The 24,687-nt window shown below is 34.9% G+C and overlaps 1 protein-coding gene across 2 annotated transcripts in view; it reads left to right on the forward strand.

Moving 5' to 3' along the window:
* Nucleotides 1–15,215, forward strand: part of AP3S1 (adaptor related protein complex 3 subunit sigma 1) — a 53,510-nt gene extending 38,295 nt beyond the window's left edge. Inside the window, exons 5-6 of one of the 2 annotated variants that reach the window (XM_084882859.1) lie at nt 1,523–1,630; nt 5,040–5,090. In XM_084882859.1, the coding sequence (XP_084738985.1) occupies nt 1,523–1,630; nt 5,040–5,075 (144 nt within the window). In that variant the 3' untranslated portion in view covers nt 5,076–5,090. Of the gene's footprint in view, nt 1–1,522; nt 1,631–5,039; nt 5,091–10,853 lie in introns of those variants that run through there. The other variant, XM_084882858.1, reaches the window with a different exon arrangement.
* The last annotated feature ends 9,472 nt before the right edge of the window (nt 15,216–24,687 follow it).

Consider the following 24,687-nt stretch of genomic DNA (forward strand, 5'->3'; position numbering starts at 1 on the left):
ATTTTTAAGGATTAGTAGATATTTTCACAGATAGAAAAGGAGAGGTGGTTCTATAAGCATAGATATAAAATAGACACTTCTTGTGAGGGGGGATTGTTAGTGATCAAGAGGCCTAATTTTTTTTCTTTTATTCTTACTGATTTCAGAGAGAAAGGGAGAGAGATAGAAACATTAATGATGAGAGAGAAGCATTGATTGGCTGCCTCCTGCACACCCCACACTGGGAATCGAACTAGTGACCTCTTGGTCCCTGGGTCAACGCTCAACCACTGAGCCACACACAGCTGGACAAGAGGCCTAATTTTGAAGTGCCTTTAGTGCCATGGATTTTAGACTTTGTTCTGAATCAATTTAATCTTTTTAAAAATATATATATTTTATTAATTTTTTACAGAGAGGAAAAGAGAGGGATAGAGAGTTAGAAACATCAATGAGAGAGAATCATCAATCAGCTGCCTCTTGCACACCCCCTACTGGGGATGTGCCCGCAACCAAGGTACATGCCCTTGACCGGAATCAAAGCCAGGACCTTTCAGTCCACAGGCCGAAGCTGTATCCACTGAGCCAAACGGTTTGGGCTCAATTTAATCTTTTAAATAAGCTTTTATTGGTATCATTGTTGCTTTGTACATTTTGGGGGCAAGACTATTTTTTAAGTTGTATTGCTAGGTGGGAGATTAAGGACAGAGAAATCAATTTAGGAATCTGTTGCAATAGTCCAGAAAGAAATGAAATAAGGCAGTATAGTAAGGATGAAGAAAGTAGAGTAGGAGCCTGCTAGCCTGTTAAAAGCTGGAGGTGAGAGAGGGGGAGAATGACTGAGTTTTCTAATCAGTATTATTGGGTATTGGTAATACAGAATTTAGAAGAGATTCCATTTTTACTATATATAGATTTTTTTTCTGTATTAAGTTCATGTAATTTAACATTGTTTTGAATTATTAAGCCATTTAATGAAATAGTCTGAAAATAAGTGGCCTAAAGTTTTAGCAAGAAAAGTGATTTTAAAAAATTACCTTCGGCTTGATCAGTGTGGCTCAGTTGAGCATTGACTTGTGAACCAAGAGGCCGCAGTTCATTGCCTGGTCAGAGCACATGCCCAGGTTGTGGGGTATACAGGAGACAGCTGATAGATGATTCTCTCTCATCATTGATGTTTCTATCTCTTGCTTCCTCTCTCTTAAGAATATCATTAGGTAGCTAATATTTATTGATTATTTACTTTGTTTTGGGTACTTCCATGGATGACCTCTTTTAATTTTTCAGCAATCTATGAAGGAGATACTATTATTATCTCTGTTTTATAGCCCATTAAAATAAGACTTAAAGAGGTTATTTATAACTACCTAAAGCTTCACAGTAGTGATGAAAGTGGGTTGTAAGCCTTATTTCAAATTATTTTATTATACAGCTCATATTTATAAAGTAGACTCAGTAGTATTTAAACCAAAAACTACTGGAATTATGAAATGTTTTTGTTGTGAATTTTATTTATGGGTGTCTATTATCTTTTTCCCTTTAGGTTCACAATATTCTTGCAGAAATGGTGATGGGGGGAATGGTATTGGAGACCAACATGAATGAGATTGTTACACAAATTGATGCACAAAATAAACTGGAGAAATCTGAGGTAAGAATGGAAAGTGCTCTAATTAATGAAGGTGGTAAACACGGTCATAAATTATGCATGATTTGCAGCTTTCACTGTTTGTCCTTTAGTAGCACCTTCTAGGTACAATTGATATGCTTATTCAGTTTTTAAATGGAATATCCATATTTTAGTATGCCAAATGTTCTGTGGCTACTCTCCACCAAATAGTTGTGTGTCCTTCTTTTAGCCATGGTCATACTAGCCTTGGGTGATTAACACAATTCCAAATTCTTACTGCTTAAAAAAGAAATTATTTACTTGAAAATGGATTAAATATTTGCTTTATAAAACATTAGTCAGTAATTATCAAGGATATCTTAGAACTTGTATTTTAAAGATATTTAAATTTAGCATTATAAAACTATTTCTGGAAGAGGAGAGAAGAGGCAATGGAATTCTCATGAGGAAATAATAAGTTATAATAGGTGCTTAGCAAGCCTAAGTACATATTGAAAAAGGAAATTCAGTGCCTTAATCTTTTAATTCTGGATCCTTCCCAAAGGTCATTGACCAGTTTGCTAAGTCATATATTTTATTCGTTGATAAATATATTCATGACTTTTATTGCATTCTCTAAGAGAAAGATTTGGTTAGTTATACAGTGCTAACTTTGTGCTGTTAGATTGGGTGAATGGGGACCAACCAGGACTTTAGCATTGTATAAAACCCCACTTTAAAATTTAGTGACTCCTCCCTCATGTACTAGGCTGAATATTAGTGACAGGTGCTATAGCTGAGCCACTTAAGTTCACATTATTTTGGTTATTTATTGTAGCTGAAGTTTAGATACATAACATTTTAGTATCTCATTCAGTGCTATGCTTGTTTAAGGATACTCTTACCTTTGGTATTTATAGTCATAACTCAGATTAGGAAAATATATTTTATAATTATTAGTACAAATTCAGATGTTTGATTGGTATAAAGTACTATAAAAGCAGCAAGATACTAAAATATGTTAGAATTAATTTACAACAGGTGAGTTCTGAAGAATTATTATTTTGTTGGTACTTTAAATGATCAGTTTAATACAAATAAATACTATGCTCATTAGAACTGAATAAAACACAGGGCGATGGATAAATATGAAGCTTGAGGGTTAGAAACAGTTGCAACAGAAAAAACATTTTCCAATGTTTATTTAAAATTTCTTATCTCAATTTATCATCCCTATTGGTTTTCCAAAGGAGAGACTTATAATAGTGAAGAACTTAAAATTATGGTTCTTTTAAGTAACTGTGTATTTTGTGTGTTCTATAGCCAATTTTTCAAGTATTGGTTTTTGAAAGGGGAAAATATAAACTGGATTAAACTAGGACAAGGAAAACAATTCAGAATACTATTTAGTGTGGTTGGTTTGCAATATATAATATATAGTAAAATATTTACTATAAACTTTAAGCTGTAGTTTTTTAAAGTCTTAAAATGATAATTTGAAAATTTCTTTTTACACTCAATCTGGTCTATTGGCTCATTATACATGTACACCAAATATATATGGAAACATAAATATTTCAACGTACAAATTTACATGGAACTCACAAATCACCCCCTTGTCTTTCATCCAGCACCCAAACTTGTGCCCTATCCCGGCTCCACTCTGGGATGAAGTTCACAGGGGGCTGGCACTAGAGGGTAGGAATCTGGAGGAGGGAGAGGTCCTGCTCCCCTCTCTTCACAGGTACCTCCAAAAGGTCCTGCTCTTCTCAGGGCAGAAGGCTAAATACCTCCACTCCCTCTCTGCCGAAACTCAAATCCCAAACGTCTCCTCTAATCCATCTCGCCAATTTATATAATCTATTAAACTTCACATTACAAAATAATGGTTATATATTTTAAATGCCAAGAGACAGACAGTGACACAATCCATTAATCACTCTAAAATGAATCGATGTGGTAATTTGTCAATTTTGTGTAATCGTCTGTAAAAATATATAGACTTCTTGTCTAGAATTTTCATATTGAAAATTTCCAGGTATTTAAATTCTTTTTCCGTGGGTGGTGTCCTTTTTCTTTCTCTTCTTTTTTTCCTTAGTGTGATGTATATAATATTAACAAAAGTCATAAAAGACCTATAACTGCATAATGGACATTTGTTTTTTGATTATTCAGTAATATTTTGTTAAGCAGTTTTTTAATTTATAAAGAGCAGTGAAATGCAGAATTTACATTTTTGATAGAAAGTTATAAGAATACTATAAATACTATTTTAAGTGGTTCTCAATATTAGTGAATACTCCCATTTTCATTCACTAATAATCTTTTAATATATAGTTATCTGCTACCAGATTAGTTTTTCTTTTTCTTCTTTACAAGAAAGTATATTTTAAATCTTATTGGGGATAAACCCCAACATATGTTTAGTAAGTGTTTTTCTATATGTGATGTCTGCTAATATTTAGTTGTAAAAATGTCAAAGTGAGGTTATTTAGTCCTGATCATATTTTAAGAAATTGAAAAATAATGTTGACTTTTTGTAATTTTTCAGTAATTTTGATATATTTTAAGTATGTTTGGAAGTCTACCAGCTTTATTCTAAACACACTGAAATGTCAGAAATTTTCATGTGAGTTCTATTTCCAGGTTACTTAAATTGGTTACATCTACCACATATGACTGCAGAAAAACCCAAAATTACTAATTTAATTAAGATTTATTATGTAAGCAAAACTTATCATGAAAGGCTTAATTAAAATCCAGAGTATCATAATTGATGACAATATCTGGTTATCTTATTTTTAATGTTAATTTAAATGATATTTAGAATAGCATTTATCTTTTAAAAATCAGCCTGGGTTTAATTAAGACACAGCTCTTAAAATATAACATAAATCTATCTAGGTCCCTTTGTTAGATTTTGAAGATTTTATTATTTTGGGTTAATGGTAGTATCAATCAAAAGTGAACCAGTTTAATTCCCAATACCTAGACAGGTAGGAGCAAAGATCACCCAGATCTTTAACCCTTTGTACGCCATACGCTTTTATAGACGCAAGCCGTGGACCTTTTTAATTATATTCAAAATATCGTGGCAGTTAACTGGTTAACGAGAGAAGAAGCAAAGATATGCTTTCAGTGTATTTTCAGCTATCCTGCTTTGATAGAAAAATGGTTTGCTTGTAACATTGGGATCCTGTGAAAGGAGGGTTAAGCTGGGAAGTTGGTGGGGTTTGGGGAAAATCTAAAAGGTACCCAGAAAGCTGCCTAGGAATGAAAGACTCCCGTGGGTGGAGGAGGATGGGTTGGGGAGACTTGTTAGTTTTTATGTATTTCATGTTATTTTTAAGATGAAAAATGACTCTGAATTTAGTTACTACTTTTTTAAAGTTAGTCCTCTTTTTTCCGAACATCCTGATCTTTCTAGCTCTTTCCATTCTTCTCTTTACAGACCTTTATCTTTCAATCTCCCAGACAGGACAGGTAGACAAGGTATTGCCGACTTTGAGAAAAATGTACTTTAACAAAAGGGAAAGCAAAATGATGTCAAAGGCAATTAATTATGTAGGCCAGACTCAAAAATTCTTTGTGTTAATGAACCCATATAGTCCCTGTAGCCTATTTTTCATTCTAGTTTCTCCTTGTAGTTTCTTCATCTTTTATTGGACTTAGTGTATTTTTCTAGTATATCATCAATGTCACCTTTGTTCTGTTTTGTCTGCCTGCATTGTGAAAGGAAAGGTTAAGTTTTTTGTTCTTATTTTTAAACATTGTCATTTATCTGACAAATTATATTTTGTAAAAATGACAATTTATTTTGTCTGTTAAATTTAGAATTTATTTTTAGCATCATGTGGCAGAAACAATCTTACTTTAATACTCACAGATTTCCCCCCCTCATCTTTCTAAATTAGGATTCTAACATAAAATTGCCTACTAGGTTTTGGAAATTGTGAATTTAAAACCCAAAACCTGAGCCTTCAAAGTTTTGCATACAAAGTAGGAAGCAGTGAAGGCTTAGAACAGTGACTGTTAAGTAATACTGCAGTTCCAAAGTCTTAACAGAATTGCTTTAACTAGTTTTGACAAATAGATGCATATTAAAAGTAGCCAATAAAAAACAAGATCAGAAATTATTAAAATTGAATTAAAGTTTTAAAAATTTAAGTTCTAAAAAATGGAATTAAATATATTTACCAAAATAAAATAAATTTCTATTGTAGGAACCTTCTGACATCCAAACATGTCATAAGAGGACAAAAAATATTATAAATTTTGAGTATTTTTATGAAGCATATTGGAAAATATTATAAATATTTTTAATAGACTCCTAGTTTTACAAAACTAAATTTTCTCTAGTATTTTTCTGAAAAAAATTTTTTTTCACCATAAGTTAACTGAATTACTTTTTAAACATTTCTCTGTAACAACTTTTTTGTACAAAACTATTTCAGGAAAGATGAAAATGTTATTGGACCCCATTTAAAAACTTCAAAATAAAAATCTTTATTGAGCCCTATGGAGGAAAAAAAATCTATCAACTTAACAAGTTAGATTACCTACCTTGAATTTAGGAAAATGTCATTGAGAATGTGGCATAGCTATTTAGCCGCTAAATTATTGCTTTGAGAAGCAGCATCAGATAGGTGATTTCCTAAGATCTTATCCCAGGATTATAAAGCTATATCATGAAGCTGGGGGTACCACATTTGGTCCCTAGATCCATATTATTTTATCCTTACAATAGAAAGTAAATAAATCATTCATTGATCCAAATCACTGCCAATTTCTGTGTTCTAGTTTTTAATTTATGTTAAACTGCTATTTTCTAACAAAAAACCATCAACCACGTGGGTCTTTTAACTTCCATACCTAGAACTAGTAATTAGCTTGTTACTTTTTTAAATCAAGTTTCTATTTTTAAAGAGTATAGAATAAGAAAAGGGGATTAAGTAACAGATGTTGGGAAGTCTAACTGTGAGTTGGTTCTGCCCCTCTGTGTTGACATGCAGTTATTCTGTTCTACAAAATTACAGTGGGGACCCCTGAGGTCAAAACTAGTTACATTAAATCCATGAATGGCATTAGTCTACTATATTATTTTCACACAGGCACTTCCTGTGCTAGATAGAAATTAAACTATAAATGAAGATTATATAAAATATTCTAATGTTGATAAAATTTTAAATAAAATACTAGATATATTCTTACTAGAGGATTGTCATTAGTATTTCCCATCTCTTTGTTTATAATTGCAGTATTAAAGCACTGCCTTTAAAGCAAAGAGCAAGCCTCTTATAAGTTCCCAGATTAAAAATTATTTTACCAAACATTCAGAAATTAAAATATTGGCATTTTGTATTTCATTCAAAACATGTTTAAAAATCTGCCATTACTTTGTTAATGATTTTTACTCTAAAATTGTGTTTATTAATGTTGATGTTCTTTCACTTTGCTGTTAGGTCAAAATTTTGAATGTGCATATACCAACTTCCAGCAGGAAGGGTGGGTAAAGGTCTTAGTATGTACAAATTATTCCAACTACCATCTTCTTCTGCTATATTTCAGGCTTAAAAAATATTTTAAGATGGTAGGTTGGTAATTTATGTCTTAAATAAAATATTTAGATTCTTTCCTTTTCCCTTCAAGAAACTTAATTGCTATTACATGAGGAAAAGGGAGCTTTCAGATTTTTTAAAACATATTTTAGTAATGCTGCTTTTTTAGTTTTGCTTGCACATATTTTGTTTATTTTTGGGTCTGGCAATTTAAAAACAAAATTTTAAAAGATCATATCCATCCATTATTATCTTTGTGATTCCAGTGCTTGAAATTTCCAAGAGTATGTCTGTATAAGTCTTCTATCTGTTTGGCCTCATTTTGGTATACTTGCAGACTTCATTTTGTTTTCTTTCTCTTAATTCTGTTAATTTATTTAATCTCATGGGAGAGAAAACATGATCATTCTTTTATATACTGTACTTCATTCCTTCATCTAATTCATATTCCTAACAGCTTTGGGTTCATATATTTGTTTTTGTTAGTGGAGTTGCTGCAGTTTACGTGCCATGGTGGTGCTCAAGTAAAATAACATAGATGGAAACAAGTTATTTCTCCAGTAGGATTTCATTCCTTTTTTTCCTGCTTGTGTCAACTATGTTATCCTAAATCTTTAAGAACTATGTTGTACTGTCATTTTACATTTTAAATTGTATAAATTACTAAGAAGTCAGGTAAACTTCATTTCTATAAATTTGAGTGTAAGTTGTCTTGTTTCTTTGAATATATCTTTACTGAGAAGGAAACTAAGATGAAAATTACATTTCTGTGTTGGCAAATTGATTTTCTAATGGCAAATTACGATTTATTCTTTAATAAAATGTTTCAGACTTCATTTTCATGGAAGTCTGAAAATGAATTTCATTTTATAGCTGTTCAGTTAGGATGTTGACTACCTGGTAACATGAAGTGTTTTTTTTTTTAAGTCCTAAGTTTTTGTATATAAACATTAACAGCTCATATAAACATCTACTTAATAATCAACAGTCCATTTTGTATTTTTCTTTAACATTTTATATTCTGTAGAATTTGTTTTCTTAAAATGTTTCTTTAATTAAAACTTAATTGACATTTACATTACAATTTAAAAATGTTGTACCATTTAAGTTCATGACATTCTACACAAGAGTATTGAACATGCTTGAGAAATAATTTGATTCTCTTAATCCATTTGCGTGTTCTGAGTAGTGACCATCCTTTGCATGTCTATGGCTTGCTGCTTATGTTTAAAAGAATTGTAATTTGTTGTACTTAGAAACTTCTTTTGGTTTTACATAATAAAAACTTGGCACATATAAACTATTTAAATCTACTGCTCTATAGATTTTATATAATCTCATTAGTAGCCAACTGTTAACACCATCTTTTGTCACAAAGAAATTGCTTAATCTATAGAAACCTATGAGTCTGTATTTTTATTCTCATTTTCTTTGCTTAAGTTCAGTTTAACATTTCATGGTATAGGGTATTATGGAAAAGAAGGCTTCTTGACAATTATATTTAGTTTAATACTGAAAACAATTTATTTATAGTATAAATCATAGCATCCAGTAAAAAAAAACACATAATTACCTTTTCTCTTTTTCACAAAATCCTCTAATAATTTATACCTTTTAAAATATTTATATTTAAATATCTTAATCAATACTTTTCTGTAGCCCAGTCATCATTTGTACCCTGTATAGAAATTTCAAAGTGAAAATAGTATCACATTGGTTTGTTATTTAGAAAAATTATAAAATTTATTCTACCTGGAAAAATACTAGTTCCAGGATATCTATGACTTTGTAAAATAGTTTTTGTTCCCTTGGCAGACAACATACTTCCTGTTTAAAGGAAGAGAACCTATAACATGGTAAAACTATTTGAACTTAATTATTCTTTGATTCTCGTGAAATGATCATCTTAAAGACCCTTTTCAAAAAAAAAAAAAAAGACCCTTTTTAATCTGATTTATGCTACCCTAAGTAATATTCATATATTTGTCTTGGGGGGCAACGGGAGAGAAGTAAGTTGTAACAAAAACTGCATTACTTCAGGTAGGTATAAATGTAGAAGTCAATCAAATTTTTAACAATACATCAAAATAACTAATCCCTATTAAATTACAAAAACTGAAGTCCCAGCTCTATTAAGTCTTTAATTGGGTATGGAGTGTTTCGTCCATATCACCCTTATCACTGCTGTGTGAACCACATTTATAAATACTAGCTTACTGATTTTTCTATTATTTCCGATTCTGACTTGATAATCCATGGCTTTTATTTCATTGCTTAACAATGTTTGTATCCTTTATTCAGCAAATAGTTTACACTGGCCTATTTTGTATCAGTCAAGATTTTTCTCAGGTAACAGCTTTTAATATTTTTTTAGTTAACAAAAGAGGTAGGATTACATAAGAAAAATGACCTAAAGTTACAAAACAGGACTTTAAAACTAGTGGCTCTAATAACATGAACATTGTTTCTTATATAGGGGTGGGTTAAAGTAGGTTTAAAGTTGTAAGCAAAGCAGGGTTTATTCTTGTATTATTATTTATTAATTATTTTCCATACAGACAACTGTGAACCTACTTTTGCTAACCCCTGTATATATGTAATGTAATCAAAGTTGAAGATTTGTTTGTTACTTGTCATCTTTATGCAAGACAATGTATGCCAATGAGATGTTCGTTGGCTTTATTATATAGCATGACTAAAAATTGATGAAATCAAATTGGTATATAAATTAATCCTTAAAAAATATGAATTTCGTTAATGTAACTACTTGAAAAAAATGATGTGTTAATTTTTCTTTTATTTTTAAGCATATTTTTATTTCAAATTATAAATTTTCCTACTAAGATAAAAGCCAAATATTGTACAATAATGGTACTGAGAGTTTTAAATTTTATTTATAAATTTTAAATTTTATGTATGCTATCTTTTACATTTATGCTATTCTTTAAATTTGTATTTTGTAAACTAAACATATGTTGTTGAATCTACTTGATATGACAGAATATTTTTAATTGTTATATCTTTACTAATGCATCGAAGGTTGGAATGATCCTCTTGTTGCAGTTTCATTTTTAGGCAGACCTGTTCTGTTTGGATTGAGGCTTTACTGTAAAAGCCTGATTTTTTTTTTTTTAAATGTCCTAGAACTTTATTTAAAAGTTTAGAATAACCTCCATGAGTTAAAAACAATTTTAATTTTTTTATTGTTTTAAGGCATTAGCCCTAAGTAAAAAAAACTAAGCAAGCATGACCTATTGCTTTTAATTTTTATTTCACAGCATATATTAATAATAAATGTCATTTAAAAAGCAAAACCCCCAAATATATCATGATTGTTATGAGATGTTTAATAAAGAAATAATGTAAAATATGCTTCATGCTTATATCATATGTAATATCAAGATATTAGGTGGATATCTAGCTTTTAGTCATTTGAATATTATGTTAATATACAAGTGGTACAGTTTAATTTGTGTTTAAATCTTTACATTATCATTGCATGTATTCACTGTATTTTTTAATGTGTCACTGTTTCCTCTTTATAGATTAGTATTTCAATGTAACCATCCCATATCAATTCAAACTTACCATCAAGTCTCTAAGCTTGTTATATGAAAATCTTTTATTATTGTTCTCCATTCTTAGTGTTTTTTGGTGAGCTACACCTGAGTTGTACATCTTTTTCTTTTATTTGCTTCTGTATACAGGCTGGCTTAGCAGGAGCTCCAGCCCGTGCTGTTTCAGCTGTAAAGAATATGAATCTTCCTGAGATCCCAAGAAATATTAACATTGGTGACATCAGTATAAAAGTGCCAAACCTGCCCTCTTTTAAATAAAAAAAAATTAAAAGACCACTCCCAGGTAAAATTTAGGGGGAAAAGTCATCTAAGTTTACCATGCAGTTGTTTACCAAAAATAGAGGAGGAGAGTCTTACATTTTGCTCTTGGATTTAAGTCAAGGTACTGTATAGAAGTTGTGTAAAATCAATATGGTGGTTCACTGTTGTTTTTCTTGTTCAGTGATTTTAAAGAAATTGAGTAGTTTCAGTGTGATTTTTAAAAAATTTCTTTTCTAAACTGCATTCCTATGCCCACCTAAGGCATGCTTCTATGTATTGGCTACAACAGTATTTCAGAAAGTGTTTGAAACATTTCTTTAAATTATGTACAACCCAAAATGTTGGTGGTGTTTTGTATGGATCACAAGTATAGCATTCCTTAATTCTTCCTGTTATTTGTCATGACTGTTATTTAAAGAATCAAGTATGTATTGCATGAAAACATTTTGACCTTTTCCTCTTAGTTTAAATAAACTACAAAAAGGTAACTGGACTCTTAAAGCACCTTTCTGTTCGCCTGATATCTACTTTAGCAATATTTTTTTTTATGACCTTCTTATTCAACAAAGTAAATAAAAGTGTATTATATCACTGTTAATGATGATGTGTTAAATTTATACTTCTGTCTTTAATACAGTCAGACCTCAGTTCTCCAGCATCTCCCATCTCGAACAATTCAAATCTTGACCAAATTGTTCAGAGAAAAAAATGTCTTGTTTGTCAAACAAAACTTCAGTTCTCAACTGGATCACCCTTTCATGCGGACACCTGTATAATCAGTCACGTGTTTCTCAGGTGGCAAACAAAGGAGAGAATGTGCAAGTCTGAGTCAGTTTACCACTAAACCTCACATTGTTAACATCTCAGGAAACTGTGCTGTGAATATTTTTTGTTTTCTTTTGTTGCTGCTTATTATTATTAAATACAGTAAGTCTCCGTGGGTCCTAAGGAGGTTAGTGATAGCAGCAAAGTGAAAAGGAAAGTTGTGAGAACAACAATAGAGCTTTAAAAAAGAAAATTGCAAGGTATGATAGAGATGTTTGGGTATCTGATCTGGCTACTAAATATGGCATGGCAAAATCGATGATTAGCACAATTTTAAAATACTAAGAGTATGAAAGTGCTCACAAAACAATGCTAAAATGGAATCATTTGGGAGTCTGGAATGAATTATTGCAATTTACATTATTTCTAATTGGGGGGAGAGGAATGGTCGATTTTCAAACAAATCGCTTCTGGAATAGCCTTCTGGCATGAAAAGTTCAAGAACTGCAGTTCCAATGTATTCTGAAACTCATTGAATTATTCTAAAGCTTAGTTATTTCACAATCAAAAGTAATGTATCTCATAACACATTGTCCAGGATGAGTTTTGGAATGGCACATGACAAATCTTTTTCTAAAAATTGTAGAATCCATTTTACACATAAAGGTTTAAATCTTGCATTTGATCTCTTCTTGCTCAGTTGAAAAATAATTTTAGCAAATAGTTTCTTTTGACCGCAAAACCCTTTTGAACTCCTTTTGATTGGCCCATCCCTAAGTCAAAGCTATACTATTTTCCTAAGTCCTAACACTCGTATTCTGATAATTGGCCCACATTTTCTTATTTGGTCTTACCTTGTGAACAATGGGTGGGGTTCCTTTTCCAATTAGACCAAGTTTTTCTACACTTCTTCCCTCCCCAAATGTTCTCTGAAACATTTCGTTAGATTTTGTAAGCAAAGTCACTATTTTTTTCTAAATAAAATGAATCTGACTCTAAGCCTCTTCCTATTGAGGCAACAGGAGATTCAGTTAGTGATTATTTCCATCAATTCACAAATGTGTAAAAGTCTTAGAGGAAGGTTATACAAAGCAAATTCAGGGAGATCCCTGGTCTTCAGTCATTTGATAAATGTTTCAGTGCCTACTGTACCTGTTCTCATGGATCTATATACTGTACCACACATAGGGCCGGGCAGTATTTCCTCCTTTCTCCTTTTTCTGTGTGTTTTCTTGGGGGGGGGGGGGGTTGGGAAGGGGAGGATTATGGGAAGATTAAGTTTTGTTTGTTAAGGATGTGCCCAAATTAGGGAAGCCTCAGGGCAAGATCATATTTTAATCTAAAGAAACAATCAAAAGGGTTTTATTTCCACTATATTCTATGAAATACAATGCTCAAACAACCAATCAGTATTCCTCCTCTTCCCCTTCCTTTTTCCTTTAGTAAATACTTACTGAGCATCAGCTATGTGCCAGGCTTGTTGTTCTAGGTACTCGGATATAGCAGGGAACAAAATAGTTTATATTATAGCATAAATTTAAGTGGCCACAAACGAACAAATATCTAATATGCCAGGTGATGATAAGTACTGTGGAGAAAAGGGCATAGGGAATAGCAGGTAGAGAGTGAGTTGGGCTGTGACTGTGATGTATAGAGTGGGTAGGGGAAGACATCGCTGATGAAGTAATATTTGAATGAAAACCTGGAAGTAAGGAGGGAGTTGTGGAGATTTGTGAGGCAAGAATAGTCTAGACAGAGGAAATAGCATTGGCAAGGCCCAGATATGTAAGGGCATGGGCCTTCTACAAATCAAGGCTGATTTAGCTACTGCTTGTGTCAAATACAGGGTGGGACAAAAGTAGGTTTACAGTTGTTTGTATGGGTAAATTATCTTAACCAACTGCAAGGTCAGGGTGGCAGGCTCAGTTCCACAATTAATAAATAATAATACAAGAAAAAAACTGTTTTGTGTACTTACAACTCTAAACCTTCTCTTGCTCCACCTTGTATTTTATCTGCCAATAACAGAGATCAATGGTGAGGCCCTGATACAGTACCTTCCCTTGAGAAAACCAAGCAGTCACTTGGTGGCAAGTAAGTTTGGACCCCTTCCATCTTAGAAAGGGTAATAAATTAATCCTCCTGGAACTGATACAATTCGGGTATGAGCTTTTCTTTCCTGGCTGCATAGCCACAGCCAACATCCCTATTCAAGCACCTGCCTGAGATCCTACATAGCATCACAAAGGGCTTCATAGCAAAAGAGGTGCAGCAGTGAATTCAGAACAGAGAGGTCAAGTGATCTTGTCATTTGCTGCCCAGCTAGGAAGCTGCTGGACTGATAGAGCAATATAATGGTATTTCAGAAAGGCACACATGATGGTAGGTACCCTGTGAAGATGGGGAACATTCTCCAGGATGTAACATATACCAACCTTTACAGAGTGTTCTGTTTCCAACAGATAGACTACCTGGGTCCAGGCACCAAGGGGTAGAGTAGGAGTACCCCACTTGCATCACTCCCAGTGACACATGTAGGGGAGTTTGTGCTTCCTGTCATCACAACTCTAGGATTTATAGGTGTAGAGGTCTTGGTTCCCAGAAATGAAGTGCTTCCTGCAGGGGCACACCATGAGCCATGTTAACCTTTAATGTACAGCTGCCCTCCAGTCATTGCAAGCTCCTCATATCAAAAAAAACAGTTGGCAAAGAAAAGAGTCTCCATCTTTTATTCCTTCATATCTTAAAGGTCTAACCCAAAAAGAGTCTTTCAGAGCTCAAAAAAAAAGCATGCTAACTAGTTGGGAAATAGATATCATTAGGAACTTGCTGCTGGGCCTCCAGATGCTGACTTAACTCATTCAGAATAGATCATGTGATAGGACAAAAAAACAACAAAAACAAGCTTAGCAAATTTAAGAAGATTAAAATCATACCAAATATATTTTCTTACTTGAAAAAATATGAAACTAGAAATCAGTAATGAGGAAAGCTAGTAAATCTACAAATACGTGAAAACTAAACACTTGAACAACCAATGGGTCAAATAAGAAATAAGGAAAATAAAAAATATCTTGAAACAAATGAAAATGGAAACACAACATAGCAAAACCTATGGGATGCTGCAAAAGCAGTTGTGAGAAAAGTTTAAAACAATAAGTGCAAACATTAAGAAGTTAGAAAGATCTAAAATAGTATATCTTTACATCTCAAGGAACTAGAAAAAAAATAAGCCCAAAGTTAGCAGAAGGAAAGAAATAATATAGACTAGAGTGGAAATAAATGATATAGAGACCAGAAAAAGAAAAGAAAAGAAAAGAAAAAAAACAATAGAAAAGGTCAACAGAACTGAGCTGGCTTTTTAAAAAAAAAAAAAAAAAAAAAAAATGGTAAACCTTTAGCTAGAACCAAGAAAAAAGAAAGAAGACTCAAAAATGAAAGAGGAGACATTGCAACTGATATAACTGATATTACAAAAAACAAACAAACAAACACCACATAGGATCATAAGAGACTACTATGAACAAATACATAACAAATTGGACAATCAAATAAATACCAAAAACACAACTTACAAAGACTGAGGAATAAATAGAAAATAACAGCCAATAACAAGTAACAGGATTGAATCAGTTATCAAAACATCTCAACATAGGAAATCTCAGGACCAGGTGGTTTCACTGGTAAATTCTTAAAATATAATGAATAATGCAAGCCCTCAAAATCTTCCAAAAATTTGAAGAGGAGGGAACATTTCTAAAGGCACTCTAGAAGGCCAGCATTATCCTGATATCAAAACCAGATACGGATATTACAAAGAAAGAACTATAGATCAATACTCCTGATAACTATGGATAAAAAATTCTCCGTAAAATATTAGCAAAGAATTCGATAACATATAAAAATATTATAAGCATGATGTGCTGGAGGGTGGGGGAATAGAAGATATGTTGCTTAAATATGTAAACTTGCAACTTGTACATAAATAAGTCCTAGAGAACTAATGCACAGTATGGTAAGACATAGTAAAGGTGTAATATGCTAATTAGACCAGACAGCTGAATGACCTTCCAGACATCATTTCAGATAAAGCTGGGGTGGCAGGGCTGAGACAGAGGTGGTTAGGGGCGATCAAGCAGGCAGGTGAGTGGTTAGGGACAATCAAGCAAGCAGGAGAGCAGTTAGGGGCATCATGCAAGCAGGCAGAGGCTTAGGGGGCGATCAGGCAGGTAGGTGAGCAGTTAGGTGTGATCAGGCAGGCAGGCAGTCCTGGATTGCAAGAGGTATGTCTGAGGGGTCCCAGATTGTGAGAGGGTGCAGGCCGGGCTGAGGAACACCCCCACCCCCACCCCTGTGCACAAATTTCATGCACCGGACCTCTAGTGATATTATAAACATCAAACTTGCTAAAAGACTGGATATTAATTATTCCCCCCTCCAACAATGAAATGAGAATTATATTCTGTGATAGAGGTATTAGTTCTAATGAACTAACACCACTATCACAGAATGCATACTACAATATTTAATGTATCAAATCAACATGTCATACACCTTAAATTTACACAATGTTATATGTCAAATATATTTTAGTTAAAATAAAAAAGAGAATTGATATGACTGGAAAATGTAAATAGAAAAATGCATAGAACTCCTATTTCAATCGATACTTTAACCATTCCATTCACTTTGAGCCCATGATAAAATAAATCTATGGCAGGGCTTGAAAGAATTCCATGCGTCGTGTGTTCTAGGATGATTATTTGCATGACCTCTAGAATCAAATCGCCTGATTCTAATCCTGGTTTGGTCCCTTGTTATGCCAAATAATCTCCTAATCCTTAGGTTTTTAAATGTATAAGTGGGAATACTAATGTTGCTTACCTCATAGAATTACTGTGAGGACTACATGAACTAATCCATGTAATGTGCTTAGCATAATGCCAAACACTAGGTCAGCACTTAATAAAATGGTCACTTAAAAAAAAAAGTATGTCTTTGCTGTAGAGGGAAATACATACATGCAAATACAGAAGACTGGTTAGCAAATAATGTATTTTACTTTAAAGGACTTTTTCTTCTTGGAACAGTGCCCTTCTGGAAACTTCATTTAGATCCCTTCCTTAACTATTCAAGCTCCTGAAGTCTGATTTCCTAGAACCTCTTCTCATTAGGAGTCCAACCTGCCCTGGGGTTGGGGTAGATATTGCAACACAGAAATTAAGATCAGAGTATTTTCCATAGTAAAGCTCTCTTAGTTCCAGAAGGCAGGAATTCTAATTATTGTGTTTAAAACCTTTTTTGTAATGTAGCTTTCACTTCCTGGAGTTTATTTTTATAGGTGCTTTTCTGTTCCTGTGAAAGTAGGAGAGACAATAATACCCAAACTGTAAAACCATTCATTCTGGAATTAACAATACATGTGGTATTTTTCCCAAAGACCTCCCCCGAAACATGAAAGAAAATAGATTATTTTCACAGCCCACCCTTGGACACTAAGTCCCACCACTCGCTCTGTGTGTGTCACCGCCCACCCCTCCCCCAGTGAGCTGGCCCTGTGACTGTGGCCTGCGCCTCCCTCAGAGAGTTGCCCCAGTTCGCTTTAATTAGATATCATTTCCTAAACATCTGGTGTATTTTATATGAGTTATTTGTAGAAACAACAAAAGCTGGTTACTGACTATTCCTTCTTTCCTGAAGCTATTTTCTTGTGCCCTATAATGGAATACTTAGAATTAGGAACTGGTAAAATTATGTTTAGAGTGGAAAAAAAAAAAAAAAACACCTCCTAAATGGCTTTATAGTGTGGAAGTCATTATCTTTCCAGTTTTCAGTGGGCCAGTGCTACCTGTGTCCCACTCATAAGATTTTCGAATGTACCTTAAGTCTGACTATAGTAAAATATAACAGCCCAAAGCAGCTCATTGCAGATAACTAGATGAGCTACGCAATTTGTAGTTCAGCAGTTTTAAAACAAGTTGTATGTGTGTGGTTGTTTAGTTCCTTGAGGGCAGCAGCCTGGAATAAGCCACTATGTGTCAAGGAGATTCTTGCATGTTTCACATTTCACCAATCACTGCTTTCTGATGCATTAATAAACTTTTTTAAATGCATCTGTCACCGAAACCGGTTTGGCTCAGTGGATAGAGCATCAGTCTGTGGACTGAAGGGTCCCAGGTTCAATTCTGGTCAAGAGCATGTACCTTGGTTGCGGGCACATCCCTGGTAGGGGGTGTGCAAGAGGCAGCTGATCGATGTTTCTCTCTGATCAATGTTTCTAGCTCTCTATCTCTCTCTCTCTTCCTCTCTGTAAAAAAATCAATAAAAATATTTTAAAATAAATAAATAAATAAATAAATAAATAAATAAATAAATGCATCTGTCATTTATCACACACTGCTATGCTCTGAATATGTGTCACTCCAATTTTCGTATGTTGGAATTTAACCCCAAGGTAAAGTTATTAGGAGTTAGGGCCTTTGAGAGGTGATTGGTCATGAGTTAGAGGACAAATAAATGGTCTCAGTGCCTCTATAAAAGAGGTTCCCTAGAGCTTGCTTGTCTCTTGCAACATATGATGATACAACAAGAAGTCTGCAACCTGGAAGAGGACCCTCACTCGACCACGCAGGCACCCTGATGTGGACTTCCGGCCTCCAGAACTGTGAGAAATAAATGTCAGCTGTTTATAAGCTACCCAGTCTGTGTATTTGTTATAGCAGCCCAAATGGACTAAAACACAACCTCATTCACAAGAGCTTGTGAATATTTTATGCTGGATAGGAAAGGCATAATTTTGGACCATATGACATCATAAAGGAGGACAAGCCTGCAGAAGGGCTCAAAGAGATGAATACAATCTGAACACAGCTGAGGAAGAGGCAGCTGGAGCTTGGTTGCTCGACCTTGGCACTGTTGATATCTGGGGCTGGATAATTCATTGTTGTGGGGGCTGCTCTGGGCATTGTAAAGTGATTAGCAGTAGCATCCCTAGCCTCTACCCACTTGATGTCAGTACTGGCCTATCACCTAGTTGTAATAGCAAAAATATTAACAGTGGGGACAACTGGATAGTTGGTATGAGGGAACCCTTTGTGCTACTCTTGGAATTTTTCTGTAAATATAATACTTCTAAAATTTATAAATATTTAAAAGAACATTTTTAAAATCCCAAAAGCATGTATAGTATGATTTTCTTCCCTCCTCCTCTCCCTTTCCTTTTTTCCTTTCTTCTTTCTTTCCACCCACCCAAACATCCATCTGTTCTTCCATCAATTCTCTCTGTATTTATACATAGAGAGATGCCTGTAATGCTGTCCACAAAATTTTAAGAACTCTTGTATATGACTAGTGCAATTTGTGGTTATTTTCTAAACTGATTAAATATTTTGAATAATTATATTCTTTCTATCAAAGTATTAAAGAGACTATGTTTTCTACATGAAGATGGAGAAAAAGTGCTAACCATCAAGATCTTTTAATCTTGATAATATTCTAGTTATGATAGGAACCAACATACTGTTTATTTTGTAGGGATTTGTGGGATAAAATTTGGTGCAAAAGAGGGTTTACTAAATTATCATAATCCATCAGTTATATTTATAATTGTATACAAAACAACCAAAAAAGATGTTCTCATTTTTTTTTCCTGTGGAAAATTCCACAAAATAAAAAGAGAAAAGGACCTTGATTTTTGTGATTTTGCTGTTAAGATATATAAGATCTTTTACAATTAGCCACTACAGCAGGGAGGAATGCTCAAGTGTTCTCACCTCAGCTCTTGAGAGCTGAGTTCACTTGTAGCCAATAAGTAAAGCGTGTCTAAGAGCAAACAATAGATTGAAGCCATAGTAGAGCTCTGTCTAATGTGAGAGGTGGATCTGGGCAGTACATATAATTATTATTTCAAAAGAATGTAATTGCATTAAGGGGTTAGTTATGAATAAAAGAAAAGACAAAACATGAGAAGAATCATCCTATTCTTTTTTTCTCCCTATCCCTCAAAGCAGAAAAGATGGCCTAATCTCTCAATTTCTAATTTAATGTTAGTTGGAGGTCGGTTCTAAAACCTTATTATTTTAAAAAATATATCTTTATTATTGAAAGTATTACACATGCCTCCTTTACCTCACTGCCCCCTTCCCCTTTACCCTGGCCCCTGAAACCTTATAATTTTATAATTTTAAAAAAATCTTTATTGTTGAAAATTTTATACTTTTAACATTGGAAAAAATATCCATAATCACTGAGTCTACTTCCCTCTTGTTACAGATGAAGAACAGAGAATCTGTGTGCTCGTGTGTGTGTGTGTGTGTGTGTGTGTGTGTGTGTGTATGTGTTAATTTTTATTTTTTTAAGAGAGGAAGGGAGAAGGAGAGAGAGATAGAAACATCAATGATGAGAAAGAATCCTTGAGTGGCTGCCTCCTGCATGCTCCCTACTGGGGATCAAGCCCGCAACCCAGGCATGTGTCCTGACAGGGAATCAAGCAGTACCTCCTGGTTCATAAGTCAACACACAACCACTGAACCACATAGGTTGGGCCTGTGTGCTCAGTTATAAGAAAACCTGATAAACTCAATTCTGCTTACAAAACAGATATATTAGGAGTTGGTTATTAAATTTACAAATTACCCAATATAGTATTCCATTAAATGTGCTCCCGAGATGTTTTAAAAGTATGATTCAACTTATTAAAGTGAAAGTCACACACAACCTTTAGGAATTTGGTAAATGCGTATTCCTGGAATGTCTTCTGTGTGCAAGTAGAAATGGCCCCCATCTCTGCTGTGAAGTAATATGTGACCTTAAAGGAAACTTCATTTTTCTTGGAAACTGACATTCCTCTTTAAACATGCAAAACAGGTTCCAACAGTTTTCAGAAATGATCAGAGTCCAGTGACAAGCAACAAAACCCATGATCTGAGTCTCACTCCCATTTCCTGTTATCTTCCCATTTGTCTTCCCATCATTGCTGTTCTGTGTGCCAGGCCAAGAGCCCAAAAACATCTGACTAAAACAAGTCAAGTGTTCACATATGTTGATTTCCAAAAAAGCCAACCAAAACAGAAATGAACTCAAAAGGAGAAAATATTAAAAATTCTTCTAAACCAGCCTTAGCTGGTTTGGCTTAGTGGATAGAGTGTCAGTCTGCAGACTGAAGTGTCCAGGGTTCGATTCCAGTCAAGGGCACATGCCTGGGTTGTGGGCTTGGTCCCCATTGGGGGGCATGCAGGAGGCGCCTATCAATAATTCCCTCTCATCATTGATGTTTCTATCTCTCCCTCTTTATTCCTCTCTGAAACAAATAAAAATGTATTTTAAGTAAATAAATAATAAAAAATAAAAACTCTTCTAAATCATTTATTTTTCAATGGGCCTCCATTTTGGATTTCTAGTATATGGTGGGTACGTAATATTAATGCTTTAATTCATCCAGATTACTGGCTTATAGTTTTCAGGAAATTATACATTTTTGTCTTAGAGGAACATGTTAAAATTTTACTGGGGGAATGTTGAAGCCTAAGTGTCATCAACACACTGTTCTAAGGCTCCACCCTGAAGAAGGTATTTGGCTGTAGACAATTACAAGCTGTCAGAGTTCTTGGAGAATTTGTAAGACCTACAGACCAACTCTAGGACTAGGAATAAATTAAAAGGAAACATAATTGAATCCTTTATTTATATCAGAAAAGCAGTTGTGCCGAGACCGGTTTGGCTCAGTGGATAGAGCGTCGGTCTGCGGACTGAAGGGTCCCGGGTTCGATTCCGGTCAAGGGCATGTGCCTTGGTTGCGGGCACATCCCTGGTGGGGGGTGTGCGGGAGATGGCTGGTCGATGTTTCTCTCTCATCGACGTTTCTGGCTCTCTGTCCCTCTCTCCACCTGTCTGTAAAAAAATCAATAAAATATATTTTTTTAAAAAAGAAAAAAAAGAAAAGCAGTTGTGTGCAAATCAAGGTGATTATTTGTGAAGGGTTAGACTTTGGGGCAGCGATAATAAAAGTACAACTTTACTTATACCACACCAGTGTTACCCCTGAGCAATGATGGCAACGGAAGGATCCAGACAGAGCCAAGAGAAGATCATGGAGAGTAAATTCAAATGTATGTAAAACACCTACGTCCATTTCTAAGTAATTGATGTTTAAAATTTGTTTCTAGTTCTTTCTGAAGCTCCTGTCTCCAGGCTCACAGAATCTGCAGTGGCAGCATTTATCTTTGAGTGTGTCCAAGTTTAAGGTTTGAAGTAATCATGAAGAACATCTGACTAGGAGAAAAACAAAGTCCAATAAGAAAACAACTTGTGAAAAGGGGAGAAAAGTCAAGGTGAATTTAGGTTTCTCAAAAGGCTCTGTTTCTGACTAGAGGAAATAAAACATTTGCCAGTTGGCTTCGTGGGATCCCAGGCTGGGCCCAGAGACAGGGGAACAGATGTTGGAGCTTCTTCCTGGATTGTATGGCAGATTATATCCCTTAGAATTCCCAGGTGTAATTCTCTGAGAGATCAGAATTGGTCCATGTCCTCTCAGTTTTATGAACATTCTCATTCAGAGGTAATAATGCTAAGGCTGTGCTCTCTCCTAGTCTAAATGTGGCTAAAAATTGCACCATATTCCTGGCAGGCCCTGTGTCCCAATAGGTCCCTTGGCAAATTCCACCACTTCTGGAAAGACCTGTTGCTTATGTTTCAGCCTTGCTTATTCCCTCCCTCTTCCTGTCAGTCAGTCCTGCTTCCCTTACCATGCAGAGAACCCGCCCCCTCCTCCTTCCTGCGGTTCCCCCCCCCCCCCCCCCCCCCGCCCTTGGCTTCTATTGGAAAGGGTCAATGCACAGCTACCATTTACGGGTCTGGCCCACATTCACATGCTCTAAAGAAACTAGAAATCTTGACAAGCTTGAGGGAAGTTAATGAAACACAAACTAACCACCCTAACATTTCACAACCAAGAAAGGGACTCACAGAAACCAACTGTAAAATGAATTAAAATGTCAAGATTGAGACTTAAAAAAAATTGCCAGAGAACATTGACACCATATGTGGAAAGCATAAGGATCTGTTCTAATTGTTTCGAAAGAGCTTACAATCTGAGAGAGATGCTCACATCCAAATGTTCCGACCAACTTGCACACTGGAACAGGGAGAAGAGGAGCAGAGATGTGAATTGCCAGCCCAAGCATTTCGTAGCCATTCAGCTCACAGAATAGCTTCTGGACTGATACAAATCTTTAAGAAAAAAATATATGTATTTTTATTGATTTCAAAGAGGAAGGGAGAGGGAGAGATAGAAACATTAATGATGAGAGAATCATCAGTCAGCTGACTCCTGCATGCCCCATCACTAGGGATCAAGCCCTGAAACAGGGCATGTGTCCTGACTGGGAATTGAACCGTGGTCGCCTGGTTCATAGGCCAACACTCAACCACTGAGCACACTGGCCCTGCTAAGCTGGTTCTTAAAATAACAACTTATATGAAGAATATTGCACTTCATTAACTTTCAATTGCTTATATAAGCTCTTTTAAGTGGCCTAATCTTTTTAAGTAGACTATAAATTGCAGGAGATGTGAAACTGAGCCTTAGACTCCTGTTTCCTCGGTCAGTGCCAAGGCCACTTAAGCAACAAGCAGTAAATGTAAGATACAGTTAGTCACGAAACTAAAAGAGCCCCAAATAAAAATATTCTCCAACCCATAATTGAAGGAGGTACATTATTTATCTCTCCGGAAAAGAGTTCTCTCTCCCCTTCTTATACATTCCTGGAAATAAGAGGGCATTTTCAGTCAGGGACTTGAGTAATCCTTTAGACAAATAGTTTTCCTTCCAAGTTTAACAAGAGAAGTTTTTCAAAAGATCTGTTTTGACTAGTATTTTATTCTCCACAACAAACAAGTTTTAAAATCTCTAATAATAGGCTAACCGCCCCCCCCCCCCATTAGATTTCTGCTGTTCTGAGAGGTTTGGATCTTATTGGGGAGCTCACAGATGTCTCTCTTTGGGAAGCAATGGACTGGATTCAAGTGGCCTCTTTCTCAGACCAGTGCTCTTGCTTGCACACCACTCTGACCCTACCCCCAATCCCTGACATTTAATTCAAATGCATCTGGTCCTCCTCTTATTTTATTTCTCCTATCCAGTTGGAAAAGTCCTTTCAAAATACAGTCCCTATTCACTGAATCTTGAAAGAAGCTGTGGCTACAGAAAGAGAGAGCCTGTGAAGCCTAAAGTAAGGATACATCTAAGTGCAAACATCTGGACAGCTGTCTCAGGCTTCTGCCTCAGTGCAATGACAGTCTGAAGCTTTGACAAACTCTCTTGATCTCTTATTTCCTCTGAGCCACATGCTGAATTATTTGGTGAATCATCTGTTTCTCTAATGTTGGAAACTGGTAGAAAGGAGACAGAGAGACAAGATAAACAGTATAAGCCTTCCATAACTTTAGGCTGCCCTGGTAAGTTCTGCCCTCTGTCTCTTGAGTCCCAGCTCAAACCTATAGGGCTTATCACTTTTTGCCTGAGGAAAGCATCAGGCTCTAACCATCCCCAAGGCTCATGGTACCTGGAGGTGTTCTGGAGTGTTCTGGGAGTGTAACAAACTTGGGATCTAAAACACTAATCCTGCTCTTTCTCACAATGGGACTTTAGCCCTTTCCGAAGAGTAGCTACCCAAACGCTTCTGCCTTCAGATGGAATAGCTTTCACTGTCCTAAAGAGGGAGGAAATATACACTTAATCTCTAGCAGGTGATTCAGCTACATTATTCTACATTTATGTGCAACTCAACTGCTGAACTATGAGTGACACTTGAAAATAAGTCCCTTTGCCCAAAGACTCCATTTGGTCCATCACATTGGTCTGTGAATAATCTATTTGGAATTGTAAGCCGAACTGCTTGATGTAATAGACTTCAGTTTTCATTTGGCCCAGTTCCACCAT

The sequence above is a fragment of the Pipistrellus hanaki genome (assembly GCF_964339955.1).
Source record: "Pipistrellus hanaki genome assembly, chromosome: 4".
In the NCBI taxonomy this organism is placed as follows: domain Eukaryota; kingdom Metazoa; phylum Chordata; class Mammalia; order Chiroptera; family Vespertilionidae; genus Pipistrellus; species Pipistrellus hanaki.